The sequence below is a fragment of the Furipterus horrens genome, unplaced genomic scaffold, assembly GCF_987537825.1.
Source record: "Furipterus horrens unplaced genomic scaffold, mFurHor1.1.pri manual_scaffold_2, whole genome shotgun sequence".
NCBI lineage: Eukaryota > Metazoa > Chordata > Mammalia > Chiroptera > Furipteridae > Furipterus > Furipterus horrens.
This window is the reverse complement of record NW_028327172.1, coordinates 106,264,915-106,280,174: the sequence shown is the minus strand read 5'-3', so window position 1 is coordinate 106,280,174 and position 15,260 is coordinate 106,264,915. Positions and strand designations below refer to the sequence as shown.

At 37.8% G+C, this 15,260-nt stretch overlaps 1 protein-coding gene and 1 pseudogene across 4 annotated transcripts in view; both read left to right on the top strand.

The window, feature by feature from the left end:
* The window catches only part of FAM13A (family with sequence similarity 13 member A), a 312,836-nt gene that overhangs the window by 239,299 nt on the left and 58,277 nt on the right, over nucleotides 1-15,260 (top strand). For all 4 annotated transcript variants that reach the window (XM_090266299.1, XM_090266298.1, XM_090266297.1 and 1 more), the window contains one exon: nucleotides 2,736-2,922. In XM_090266299.1, the coding sequence (XP_090122425.1) occupies nucleotides 2,736-2,922 (187 nt within the window). The remainder of the gene's footprint in view (nucleotides 1-2,735; nucleotides 2,923-15,260) is intronic.
* Nucleotides 12,801-13,903, top strand: LOC150019260 (aldo-keto reductase family 1 member A1 pseudogene; annotated as a pseudogene).

Sequence of the window (15,260 nt, the reverse complement as noted above, 5' to 3'; positions counted from 1 at the left end):
CAAATTGAGGAGACAATGAAGTATGGCCTAAAGGAAAGGATAGATCAAAACTCCAGAAGAAGAACTAAGCAAAAAGGGGATATCAAACCTATCATATGTAGAGTTCAAAACACTGGTGATAATGATGTTCAGAGAAATGACTATAGCAAATGCATAAGGAAAGAAATGAAAGCTACACTAAGTGAAATAAAGAATAATCCACACAGAACCAACGATGAAGGGAAGGAGGCCGGGGTTCAAATCAATGAATTGGAACATGAGGAAGAAATAAACAGTCAGCCAGTACAGAATGAAGAAACAAGAATTCAAAAAAATGAGAGACTAAGACGACTCTGGGACATCTCCAAAAGTGCCAACATCAGAAGCATAGGGATGCCAGAAGGAGAAGAGGAAGAGCAAGAAATTAAAAACTTATTGGAAAAACAAATGAAAGAAAACTTTCCTAATTTGGTGAAGTAAATAGACATATATGTCCAATAAGCAAAGAGAATCCCAAACCATTTGGATCCAAAGAGGACCACACCAAGACAGATCATAATTAAAATGCCAAAGGTTAAATATAAAGAGAAAAAAATCTTAAAAGCAGCAAGAGAAAAGAAGACAGTTACCTACAACAGGATTCCCGTAAGACTGTCAGCTGATTTCTCAGTAGAAAATTTGCAGCCAAGAAAGGGCTGGCAAGAAGTATTCGAAGTGATGAAAAGCAAGTACCTACAACCAAGATTACTCTATCCAGCAAAGCTACCATTTAGAATGAAAGGGCAGATAAAGTGCTTCCCAGACAAGCTAAAGCTAAGGGAGTTCATCATCACCAAGCCCTTATTAATATGAAATGTTGAAGGAACTTATTTAAGAAAAAGAAGATCAAAACTATGAACAGTAAAATGACAACAAACTCATAACTATCAACAAATTAATCTAAAAAACCAAAAACAAACTAAGCAAACAACTTGAACAGGAACAGAATCATAGATATAAAGAACATGGAGGGTTATCAGGTGGAACAGGGAGAATGGGGGAAAAGGTGCAGTGATTAAGAAGCATAATCGGTAGGCACAAAATAGACAGGGATGTTAAGAATAGTATAGGAAATGGAGAAGCCAAAGAACTTATATGCACGACCCATGGACATGAACTAAGAGGAGGGATTGCTATAGGGAAGGGGATACTGAACGGAAGGGGACAAAGGGGAAAATAAATTGGGACAACTGTAATAGTATAATCAATAAAATATACTCTAAAAAATTATACTTGGAATTATACCTCAGAGTTAGGGAAAATATGAAGAGTGACAAGAAGACAGAATTTAAATAGTAAAACAAACAGTTTGGAATTTCAGAACAAACTCATCCAGCCACCAAAGAAAGCACTGCTCTCAGTTCATGAAGGGGAGAGATTTGAGAATGTTTGTGTGAGTACATCTGCTGGCATGTTAGTCCCTATCAGCTTTTCCTGATGCCTTCAATTATTTTATATTATGATTTTTTTAATAAATGTTGCACATATCTTTTATATAATTTTACTAAATTTGTGTATTTTTATATTAAAAGTTGTATAAAATAAGAATAAATTATATATGCAATATTAAAAATCACCAAAGATAATACAATTTAACTTTGGAAGGGGTTTGATAATATTCATAATTTTGATCCATTATAGCCCATCTAAGAAGAATATGAATTTAGATTGCAAAATAAATATTTAATGTTATCATTCATTTTTGATGTGGTTGAACTAATAGTAAAATGTGGTAATCTGTTTTACTCTTTAGAGTTTATTTATTTTAAGATATAGCTTTAGGTGTTTAAAGAGGTACCTTTAGGATTATACCATGAAGAAGAGTAAAACCTCATTCATTTGTACCTTCTTGAGACATGGTGCTGCACTGATGGCTTAGTTTGTTCTATGAGATAGTAAAAGACAAACAGACATTTTGCTAAGTGATTTCATTTTGTGGAAACCTCTTAAAAAGGAATGTTTAAAATACTTAAAGAAAACTATTTCAAAAACATTAAAGAAGCTACGTTCTATAAATATGACATTTATATCTACTTCTGAAACTAAGTCATGAAGGACCTGTAGTTATAAGCTTATATCCTGGAACTCCTTGCCCTAGGAAGTAACAAATCTATATTTCAGTTAAAATGTTTTGTATTCCATAGTTTTTATGATACTATTTCTCCCAAAATTATCTAATGCAGTCAGATTTAGATATTAATGCATTTTACTATGCCAAATTGGCTTAATCATTTGATATGTCAATATGTCCCATTCTAGAGAAACAGATATATTTCCTTTTCAGATTTTCTCCATACATTGTATTAATGCATAAGATTTATTTTTTGTGTGTTTATATATAATATGTATGTATATTATATATGTACATATGTAGTATATATATAACATATATACACAAACAATATATGGGGTAATTATTTTGTTAGGCTTGCACTAGCCTTCTTGTTTGACTACAAATTACTTTTGGTAGAAATACAAAAGTTGTTCATTGATAGAAACAGCGCTTGCCAATTTGCCTCTAGGAATAATTTCCCTTTTAATGTGATTTATTTGGTACCAAGAGGTCTCAGGAGTGACACTCTGCTCAGATTTTGATCCAAGATGCAAACTGGAGTTTTGAGGCACTCTTCTGACTCCTGTGTGATGCAGTGGCAGTGTCATTAAAATGTCCCTTTTACCTTTCGAAATACAATTAAGATAATTTCTTTCAATTCTAGGGGACTTATCAACAAAGAAAATATTCCTTCTGGGATCACCAACCTTGATGATTGTATTTTGAGTGCTCAGGAAGTGGAAAAATTACATGAAAATACTTCTGGCTATACTGGAGAGAAGGGCAAACCTAAACGTCAGAAATCCAGTTCCAAGCTTTCGGAACTCAATGAAAACCAAGATGGTCCCGTGGTAAGTTAATTTTATAAAACTTTTACTTGTGGCCAGCTAGAAAATATCACATTTCTTTTCTTTGTTTCTTAAAAAATAAATAATAATTTCAATCTTGAGTTTTACAGAATTATAAAATATGAGGTCTGAAAGAGACCTTGAGCTAATAAGTATACACACTTGTATTTCTGTTTTATAAATGAAAAAATCAATGCTAATTAAGATTGTATTCTGCCAAAAGAACCAGAGAGAGAACCACTTTGGTTTTCATATTATTCAAATCGGTCTGATTTTTTGTCTCATTCTTTTAAGCATTTTTAAATTTTATTTTGGGGGAAAAATTGTCAATAATTTGCATTTGTTCTTGTTTTTCCACATTCTCTATGTTCTTTTCTATATGAATATGTAGAAAACAAGTTTTAATGAATGAACTTACATCAAAGTAAAAGAAAAATACAAAGGGAAAAAGGATCAACTGCCTTCCTGTTCAGAAATTTATTTTCAAATGTATAGTCTATGAATTATTTTCTTCCAAATTAATCAGAAACACAAAACAATTACTCTCCTACACAGTTACCTCAGACCTGAGCCCTGGATCATTGATTTGATATATAAGTGTTACAAGTGATTTCAGTCAATAACTAAATAATTGTTTGGTTTAACAATTAATATACATCATCCTTTTTTGTGTATCCTTCAGTTTCTCCGAAAAGTGAGAACCAAAGTCTGTCTTCTAATTCTCTTTAGTTTTAAAAATTTATCCAAAAAATTATAAACTGAAGGTAGATTTTATAGCATAATGTGAACTGGTATTCCTGATAAAAATAGGTAATATATATTCTTACTGTTTAGTGTGTAAATCCTCTGATCTACTTTTTCTCTGACCAGAAGTTGGCTCCAGGTCGGGTACATACATTTAGCAAAACTTATGGGCCACCTATTTATTTTCATTGTCAGTTTCTGTATGTGCTCAAAGAAGATTCCCAATTTTGTCCTAAATAAAAGATGCTAAATGCAAATTTTGGGCAAGGATGTTTATTGTATTTTTTCCCAAAATGTGTTGATGGTCTGTTTCTAGAAATAAATTGATCAGCTGGAATGGACAGAGAGCAGTCATTTATCTCAGACCCACGTCTGACAGTTCTCCGAATAAAGAACATAAGCCCTGAAACCATTACACAGTAAATGTTATTTAATGTTAACTTAATTCTTATTGGGGTGGGGGGAGTAAATTTTTTAAAAATCATACTAACTTTATTAGCTCTGTATTTGGCCCATGATTGGCCTATCCTCCAAAGAAAATTATAGTGACTAAAAGTCTGACTCTTGACTTCGTTGAAAATGTATTAATACTTCTCTGTTTGAATCCCTTTTTACTGAACTGAGCCCATTAATTTTTTTCACCAGGAATAGTGTCTTAAGTTACCCAGATTGTAATAGCTAATAAAAGTGGAAAAGTACATTTATTCTTTAGAATATGTGTTTGAATATAAAACTGTGGACATAGTCTTTATTTAAAAACATGTAGATGGGAGAGCCTAATTTCATTTTGGTCTTATGTATGTGAAAGGATTTGCCCCCACCTTTGTTGCCGTTTTCCTCATTCCAGGATTGTGCATGTCACATGTTAACGTAAGTGAGTTAAGTGAACCATGTCTTTGCAATGAATAATTTAAAATCCTGCCAACACAACTTAGAAGAAAAACTTTCTTCAGTTATGAAGCAAGGGTGTTCTCTAAGACCTATTCTAACTCTCATGTTCCATGAATTTTTTAACCTAATATTCACAGGTAACCACAAAGCAAAGAGCCAGAGAACATAACATTGACTATTATTTAGACTACAACCTGAAAGTTAAGTTGTACATCTTAACTAACACTATTTTTAATCTAATTTTACTTTACGCAACTCTCCTTCAAAGTCTTTTTCTACTCCTTTTCAAGTTCTTTGCACCCTGACTGAATATTTGTTTATATAGCGAGAGGAAAACAGTATGGTACATAATTATATGCATTCCAAGTGCAAGGAAATATCCTGGGGCTACAACAGAGAAAAGAGTGGGCAAGAATTGCTGCTCTCGTGGAGCCTTATATTCTAATAGGGGAAACAGACAATAATCAAGAAAAGTAAGTAAAACATAGGATATACTAGATAATGGTAACTAAAGAAAGAAGAATAAAACAGGAAATGGGGACAGAAATTGTGAGAGGACAAGGGATGCAATTGTAAATAGAGTGGCCAGAGAAGACGTCTCAAGAACTTGACATTTGAGTATAAAGACCTAGAAGAAGTAGAAAGCAAGCCATAGAAGTACCTACTGTAATGGCAGATGGCAAAGGCTCTGAGGCACAATTTATCTAGAACTTTCGAGAAACTACAAAGACACCACTGTGGCTGAAAGAGAGTAATCAAAGTGAGAGAGGTAATGGAAGATTAAGTAAGGCCTCAGCGATCATTGTAAGGCTCTGCCTTGACCCTGGGTGAGGTGAGAATTCACTGGAGGGTCCAGATAGAATGGTAATCTGACATACTGAAATTTGGTTTGACTACTACATTGAGAATAGAAAGGAAGTTCGCAGAAGCAGGGAAACCAAGTTAGGAAGCTATTACAATACTCTAGGTTTGCTATGGTGGTAGTTTGAACTCAGGTGATACCAAAGCCAGCACATACTGCCTTGTAGGCTGTACAATGCACTACCCCGGGGGTCACTGTTCACATCATCTAGAACAAGAGCACTCCCTCCTGGAGTAGTACATTGCAGCAGGCATGAAGTAGTAGATGGGTTCTGGATACATGTTGAAGGCAGAATTGATAGGATTTCCTGACATTACCTATGAGTTATGAGGGTAATAGAGGAGTCAGAGATGACTCCAGCGTTTCCGGCCAGTGCTCCTAGAAGACTTGTGTTGCCAGTTTACTGAAATGAAGAAGACAGGAGGTTGGGGATGATATCACGAGTTCAGTTTTGGACATGTTAAGATTGAACTGCCCATCAGATATCTAAGAGAAGGGAGGCAGCTGGATTTCTGGGCCTAGAGTCTAGGGAGGATATCCTGACTGGAGATAACAGTGTGGAAGTCATCAGCAGAGAGAGGCTCTTTAAAGCCAGCATACTGGATGAGTGACCAAGGGAGCAGTGGGGACAGAAAAGAGACGTGACCTCGGGGACTGTGAGCCTGAGGCCTACTAACATTCAGAGGGTGGGGAGAGGAAAACATACCAGTAGGGAAGACTTAAGAAGGAGCAACCATCAAAGCAGGAGAAAAATGAGGTGAGTTTGCTGTCTTGGAAACTAAGAGAACCAAGTATCTCGAGTTGGAGAGAGCGTCAATTGATCAAGTGGAAGACTACATTTGACCGTTAGAATTAGCGAAAGAGGATCACTTAATAAGAGCAATTTTGGTGCAGAGATGGTGGCAAAAGCCATTTTCCAAAGAAAATGAGAGTAACTGAAGACAGTGAGTAATAATTTCACAGTGATATCTTCAGTCTGCAACATGGCCAAAGAGAAGAATATGCTGTAGACCTGAAAAAAAAAAATGCATCTTGCAGATTTGAAATATCTAGAGTGGGAACTGTCAATTGACTGGGCACTTTCCCCTGTGTCCTTTCACCTCTTGACGCTGTCATGACCAGCAAAGGCTAAAAGACTACAGATAATTCAAAGCTGGAAAGTTAGTGGCAGGAAGTGCCATTAGAATGCTCTGCCTTATCACTATTGCCATGGTCTCAGCCTTTTCCTCTCTCCTTAAACTCTGAGCTCATGCCCGTGCCCTTCAGTCTCTACCTGGAGGAAACCTTATCTCCTGGTTTACTTTGAAGAGCTAAGACAGCTGGCTTGTGTTCCAACAAGTTTCCTCAGGGATGCTTCAGAATTTCTCTACATTTCCATTCATTTTGTTTTCTTACCAGGTGAAATGATAAAGTGGTTTTTCTAAATTCAAAGGTTAACCTCTAAGGTTAAGAAGTGTCTTTGGAAAGTGTGTTTTCTACATTGATCTCCGCACCCCACCACCATGTATGTGTACAAACATATATGCACACACTTTTCATTGCTTTCTTCATTGGCTTATTTCTGTTGGCCTAGAAGAAGTCTCCTGTCTAAAAGCTTTCTCTCTAGAGCACAATTTAACAGTTTGAATAAAAGCCATTAATTCAGCCATGCATTTTATCCAGTAATCTATCCCTGCTGCTTTGTTCTACTACTTAATCTTAAATATGGAAAAGATTATACGTATTAATTTTTTTACCACAAGGGTATGTATAATCATGGAGAATTAGAAGCAATTTATTTTTTAAGTATATTTTATTGATTAAATTGGTACAATAGTTCCAATTATTTCCCCTTTGCTCCCCTCTGTCCAGCACCCTCTCTCCCCCCAGTCCATACCCATGGGTCATTCATACAAGTTCTCTGGCTTCTTCCTTTCCTATATTACTATTCTTTTTTAAAAATAATTAATTAAATTTTTATAACAAAAAATAACAATTCCTCCCTCTCAGACTTAAGATCCTTTATAATCTTATAAAGGACAATGGATGAAGGTCTTGTGCCCCTCTAGCTGCTTCAAGCTGGGCATGGTCATCATCCTACCTACCCTTGGGTCCAGAAATCCCTAATAATAGTTGGGGTGTGGAGGGAAGGGTGGCCTTCCCACATGGGGAAGGATCTTGCAGACTCCAGGTCAGTTGGCTGTCCCTGGACAATGGTGTGCTTGGCTTAAGAGGCAGGCAACCTTGTTGTATTCCGACGGCAACAGATTTGGCAACAGGGTTAAAAGGCATCATTCACTCCATAACCACTAGATGACAAAAGGCAGGCATTAATTTTTCCATGTCCCACATTAGGGAAATGAAGGGATTCTTTGGAGGAAGGTGTGCCAGGTACATCTCACCTGTCCAAAACCCTTTGGCCCACTATACTTAGTTTGGGCTGAGGGGACTATTTTACATTTCCCCCTTCTCAGACCTCTGGGACCTTTCCGTCCAAGGCATTAGGATAGAAGAGAGAAACCAGTTTTAAAGTGAAGCCCACAGAACCCTCCATTCTTCACCAACCCAGCCACTTAGTTCAGCCAAACTGTTGAGTCTCAGGAGGCAGAAATGCAGACAGCATGAAGTGAGGCCTATATGTACAGACAATCACTCAGGAAATGATATTATAGGCTTATGCCCTTTCAAAACAGAAAACTCATGTTAATTTATGCAACATAACCCACAAACCAGTCTCTAAATCTGTAAGACTATCTTATTGGAAAGACATGCAGTTGCAAGGCTTTTGACATTCTTCTTGCCTGTAAATTAAACATCTTTGATGAGGCCACAGACCTAGTTTAACTTTCAAATAAAAACGAACTTTAAATGAAAAGAAACTTTAAAGACAGTTAGCTGCACTACTTTATAGTCTACCATGGAGCATTATGATTTTCCTTGAATCATGATTTTTCTCCTTAAGATTACCTTCCTTGTACTAAAGGGACTGCATTAAGTCCATTTTTACGTCATCCTGTTCATTTACATAAACACAACAAGAGCAGCAAATGATCATATATGATCTTTAAGTCTGCCTTGCTGGAACTTAAACAAGGAACATTTAGGGTGACCTTCAGTCTGCCCTTCAGGGCACAGAAGCTGAGCCACATACCTGTCATTCAGCCTTGCCTATAAACACCTGTCTTTTCCAAGTCCTTCAGGTTTTCCATTGTGCCTTAAGGTTCTCCTAGCCATCTTTCAGGAAAGCAACCTTCGTTCCTTCCCTGGAGAGATTGCCATGGACCGCATAACCAACCAAGGTACCAGGCCTTTTATCTCATGGGCTTTTATTACCTTCGAAAGTCAATCCTAGTTCCTCGGGTTTTTTGGTAACAACCAGAGCTCAAATATGCCTCCTTTAGGCATGGCATTCCAGTGAAAGTCTTGGTCAACAAAACCTCTATTAACAACTGGTCTTATTAGTCTCATGCAAAGAACCTTATGTCATTACTTCTTCAGAATGCCAAATTCTGAAGGGATCAGGTAGGGAGAAAAATATACAGTGCGAAGGGAAATCCTTATCCTTCGATATTCACTAAAATTGCATTTCCATTCTTTATATTTTCTTTTTTCCCCACTAAATATTTTGTTTGTTTTTCTATTACAGTTGTCCCACTTTTTTCCTATTGCTTCCCCACACCCTGCTCACGCCTTATCCCACAGTCAGTCCCCACCCAGTTGTCCATGTCCATGGGTCATTTATACATGTTCTTTGACTAGATACTTCCCCCTCATACCCCCTTCTTTCCCTTCCCCCTCCCTTCTTGTCTACTCCTTGTTTACATACCTCTGATTTAATTTTGCTCATTTGTTAGTTTTGTTCATTAGTCTCCTGTAATAGATGATAAGCATAAGGTATTTTTCTTTTGTCGCCTGTCTTATTTCACTACGCATAATTCTCTCTACTTCCATCCATGTTGTTGCAAATGGTAGAATTTCTTTTTTTCTTTCTGCTACATAGTACTCCATTCTGTAAATGTCCCACAGTTTCTTGATCCACTCATCTGCAGATGGGCACTTAGGTTGTTTCCAGCACTTGGCTATTGTAAATAGTGCTGCTATGAACATAGGAGTGCATAAATTCTTTTGAATTGGTGTTTCAGGATTCTTCAGGTATAATCCTGGCAATGGAATTGCTGGTTCAAAAGGCAGTTCCATTTCTAGATTTTTGAGGAAATTCCATACTGTTTTCCATAGTGGCTGCACCAGTCTGCATTCCCACCAGCAGTGCACCAGGGTTCCCTTTTCTCTGCATCTTCACCAGCACAAGTTGTTTGTTGATTTGTTGATGATGGCCATTCTGACTGATGTGAGGTGGTATCTCATTGTGATTTGTATTTGCATCTTTCTGATGGCTAGTGATGTTGAGCATTCTTTCATATGTCTATAGACCCTCTGTATATCCTCTTTGGAGAAGTGCTTGTTCAGGTCCTTTGCCCATTTTTAAATTGAGCTGTCTGTCTTCTTGGTGTTGAGATGTGTAAGTTCTTTATATATTTTGGAGACCAATCCCTTGTCTGAGGTATCATTGGCAAATATATTTTGCCATATGGTTGGTTCCCTTTTCATCTTGCTGATGTTTTATTTTGCTGAGCAGAAACTCTTTAGTTTAATGTAGTCCCATTTGTTTATTCTTTCCTTTATTTCTCTTGCCTTAGGAGATGTATCAGTGAAAATCTTGCTACATGGGATATCTGAAATTTTCCTGCCTATGTTTTCCTCTAGGACTTTTATGGGGCCACAGCTTACATTTCAGTCTTTGATTCATCTTGAGTTTATTCTGGTGTATGCTGTAAGTTGGTGGTCTAGTTTCATTTTTTCACGTGTCCCTGTCCAGTTCTCCCAGTACCATTTGTTGAAGAGGCTCTTTTCACTCCATATGATGTTCCTTCCCCTTTTGTCAAATATTAGTTGACCATATAAACCTGGGTTTATTTCTGGTCACTCTGTTCCATTGATCTATGTCTGTTCTTATGCCAGTACCAGACTGTTTTGATTACCGTGGTCTTATAGTGTAGTTTGATGTCTGGTATTGTGATTCCTCCTACTGTGTTCTTCTGTCTCAAGATTGCTTTTGCTATTCGGGCTCTTTTTTGGTTCCATGTAAATTTTTGAAGTATTTGTTCTAGGTCTGTGAAATACATTGCTGGTATTTTAATAGGGATTGCATTGAATCTATATTGCTTTGGGTAGTATGGACATTTTAATGGTGTCGATTCTTCCCATCCATGAACATATTATATGCTTCTATTTATTTGTATCTTCCTTAATTTCTTCCTTCAGTGTTATGTAGTTTTCTGAGTACAGGTCTTTTACTTCCTTGGTTAAGTTTATTCCTAGGTACTTTAGTTTTCTTGTTGCTATGGTAAATGGGATTTTTCTTTTAGTTTCTATCTCTGATATTTTATTGCTGGTGTACAGAAATGCCTTTGATTTCTGAATATTGGCTTTGTACCCTTATATTTTGCCAAATACACTTACTAGGTTGAGTAGTTTTTTAGTGGAGTCTATAGGGATTTCTATGTACAGTATCATGTTGTCTGCGAATAATGACAGTTTTACTTCCTGTTTTCCAATTTGGATGCCTTTTACTTCTCTTTCTTTTCTGGATTGCTGTGGCTAGAACTTCCAAGACAATGTTGAACAGGAGTGGAGAGAGTGGACATCCTTGTCTTGTTCCTGACCTCAGGGTGAATGCTCTCAGTTTTTTCCCATTGAGTATGATGTTGACTTCAGGTTTCTCATATATGGCCTTTATTATGTGGAGGTATGCTCCCTCTATTCCCATTTTTCTGAGAATGTTCATCATAATGGGTGTTGTACTTTATCAAATGCTTTTTCTGCATCTATTGATATGATCATGTGGTTTTTGTCTTTTATTTTCTTTATGTAGTGTATTACATGTATTGATTTGTGAATGTTAAACCATCCTTGCATCCTTCGTATGAATCCCACTTGATTGTGGTGTGTGATCTTTTTAATCTGTTGCTGGATCCGGTTTGCCAATATTTTATTGAGGATTTTAGCATCTGTGTTCATTAGTGATATTGGCCTGTAGTTTTCTTTCTTTGTTGTGTCTTGACCTGGTTTTGGAATTGGGGTAATACTGGCTTCAAAGAACGAGTTCGGGATTCCCTCTTCTTGGATTTTTTGGAATAGTCTGAGAATAGGAATTAGTTCTTCCCTAAATGTTTTGTAAAATACACCTGTGAAGCCATCCAGTCCAGGACTTTTGTGTGTCGGGTGATTTTTTATTACTGCTTCTATTTCCCTAGTTGTTATTGATCTGTTCAGGCTTTCTGCTTCCTCTTGATTCAGTTTTGGAAGATTATATATTTCCAGAAATTTTTCCATTTCATCTAGGTTGTCAAACTTCTTGTGATACAGTTGTTCATAATAATTTCTTACAATCCTTTGTATTTCTATGGTATCAGTTGTGATGTCTCCTCTTTCATTTCTGATTTTATTTATTTGGGTCCTCTCTCTTTTTTTCTTGATGAGCCTGGTTAAAGGCTTGTCCATTTTATCTTTTCAAAGAACCAGCTCCTAGTTTTGTTGATCTTTTGAATCATTTGTTTAGTCTCTATGTCATTTAATTCTGCTCTGATCTTGATGATTTCCTTCCTTCTACTCGTTCTGGGCTTTTTTTGTTGTTATTCCTCTAGTTCTTGTAGCTGTAGGGTTAGATTTTTTATTACAGATTCTTCTATCCTTTTTAGGTATGCCTGTATCACTATGAATTTTCCTCTCAGGACTGCTTTCGCTGTATCCCATAGGTTTCGGTTTGTTGTGTGTTCATGATCATTTGTTTTCCAGAAACTTTTTTATTTCTTCCTTGATGTCATTGTTAATCCATTCATTATTTAATAGCATGTTATTCATTCTCCATGAGTTTGAATATCCTTGAGTTTTTTTCCTTGAGGTTGATTTCTAGTTTTCATGGCATTGTGGTCTAAGAAGATACTTGATATAATTTCAATTTTCTTGAATTTATTGAGACTTGCTTTGTGTCCTACCATGTGGGCTATCTTTGAAAATGTTCCATGTGCACTTGAAAAGAATGTATATCTTGCTTCTTTGGGGTGAAAAGTTCTATGTATATCAACTAAGTCCATTTGATCTAGAGTATTGTTCAATGCCTCAATATCTTTGGTGTTTCTTTGCTTCGAAGATCTGTCTGTTGTTGACAATTGGGTATTAAAGCCCCCCCCTACTATGAGTGTGTTGCTGTCTATATCCTTCCTGAAGTCTTTCAAAAATTTCCTTATGCCTTTTTCATGCTCAGTGCTGGTGCAGAGAACAGTGCCCAACCAACCGAGCCACACCAGTGAGGGCGTTTCCTGCATCCAGCCAGCAACTGTAGAGCCCTCCACTGAGAAGGGAAGACTGAACCCCATTGAGAAAAAAAGGAGGCAATGGCAGCTTCCTCCGTCATCCTGCACTCTGGGCAGAAGATGCCCCTGATTGGACTGAGCACCTGGAAGAGCAATCCTGGCCAAGTAAAAGCAGCTGTTAAGTATGCCCTGAGTATAGGCTACTGCCACACTGACTGTGCTGCTATTTATGGCAATGAGACTGAGATTGGGGAGGCCCTGAAGGAGAACGTGGGACCTGGCAAGGCGGTGTCTCGGGAGGAGCTGTTTGTGACTTCTAAACTATTGAACACTAAGCATCCCCCCTCCCACCCCCGAGGATGTGGAACCTGCCCTCCAGAAGACACTGGCTGACCTCCAGCTGGAGCATTTGGACCAGTACCTGATACACTGTCCTTATGCCTTTGAGCGGGGAGATGACCCTTTCCCTAAAAATGCTGATGGGACTATTCGCTATGACTCCATTGACTACAAGGAGAACTGGAAGGCTCTGGAGTCCCTGGTGGCTAAGGGACTGGTGCGGGCACTGGGCCTGTCCAACTTCAGCAGTCGGTAGATTGATGATCTGCTCAGCGTTGCCTCCGTGCGCCCAGCTGTCCTGCAGGTGGAATGCCACCCATATGTGGCTCAGAACGAGCTGATTGCTCACTGCTAAGCACGCGGCCTGAAGGTGACTGCTTACAGCCCCCCGGGCTCCTCTGTTCGTGTTTGGCATAATCCTGAGAAGCCTGTGCTTGAGGAGCCAATGGTCCTGGCAGTGGCTGAAAAGTATGACCGGTCTCGAGCCCAGATCTTGCTCAGGTGGCAGGTCCAGCGGGAAGTGATCTCTATCCCCAAGAGTGTCACACCTTCTTGTATCCTTCAGAACATCCAGGTTTTTTACTTCACCTTTACCCCAGAAGAGATGAAGCAGCTAGATTCCCTGAATAAAAATTGGTGATACATTGTGCCCCTGCTTATGGTGGATGGAAAGAGGATTCCAAGAGATGCAGGGCACCCTCTGTACCCCTTTAATGACCCACACTGAAACTACAGAGTCCTTTACAGCTGTCCAGCTACCAGGTTCTGCCACCCTAGAAAGAGCGAGTTAATAAAACCATTGGAATATCTACAAAAAAAAAAAAAAAAAAAAAAGAATCCTTACATATTTGGGTGCTCCTATGTTTGGTGCATATGTGTTTACAAGGGTTATATATCTTCTTGATAGATTTTCCCCTTAAGTATTATGAAATGTCCTTCTTTGTCTCTTTTTATGGCCTTTGCTGTGAAATCTATTTTGTCTGATATAAGTATTGCTACCCCATCTTTATTTTCATGTCCATTTGCTTGAAATACTTTTATCCATCTCTTCTCTTTCAGTCTGTGTAGATCGTTTGTTCTAAGGTGGGTCTCTTGTAGACAGCATATATGTGGGTCATGTTTTCTAATCCATTCAGCTACCCTGTGTCTTTTGATTGGTGCATTTAATCCATTTACATTTAAGGTTATTATCGATAAGTACTTATTCATTGTCATTTTCCCTTTTTGTACTTGTGTTCCTCTCTGCCTCTCTCTTTTTCTTCATCTTCTCAAAGCAGACCCTTTAGTATCTCTCGCATTGCTGGTTTGGTGGAGATGTATCCTTTTAGCCTTCTTTTGTCTGGGAAACTTCTTATTTCACTTTCCATTTTGAATGAGAGCCTTGCTTGGTAGAATATTCTTGGTTGTACGCCTTTGTTTTTCATTGCTTGGAGTATTTTTTGCCATTCCCTTCTGGCTTGTGGTGTTTCTGCTGAGAAATCTGATGATAGCCTTATTGGAGCTTCCTTGTATGTTGTTGGCTGTTTCTCTCTTGCTGCTTTTAGGATTCTCTCTTTGTCTTTGAATGTTGCCATTTTAATTATAATGTGTCTTGAAGTGGGCCTGTTGGGGTTCATCTTCATTGGGTCCCTCTGTACTTCCTGGACTTGCGTGACTCTTTCTCTCCTCATATTAAGGAAGTTTTCTGTCATTAGTTTTTCAAACAAGTTTTCTATCCCTTGCTCCTCTTCTTCTCCTTCTAGAATTCCTATGATATGGATATTATTACATTTCATGTTGTCCTGCAGCTCTCTTAAAACCTCTTCATTCTTTTTCAGTCTTTTTTTTTTTTTCATTTTGTTACACTGTCTGGGAATATTTTTCTACGTTGTCCTCCAGCTTGCTGATCCGATCTTCTGCCTCCTCTAGCCTGCTTTTAATTCCTTCTGTGTTCTTCAGTTCAGAAATTGTATTCTTCATTTCCTCCAGGCTCTTATTGATAGCTTCTTTGTCCTTTCTCATGCTGGTATAATTCTCAGTAAATTCCTTGTAGTTTCCCTAGAGTTCTTTGTAGTTTTCTTTGAGCTCGCTAAGCTCATTGAGCTTCCCTAGAATCCATCTTTTGAATTCCATATCTGATAGTTTGCTCCCCTCTATTTCATTTAGCACTCTTT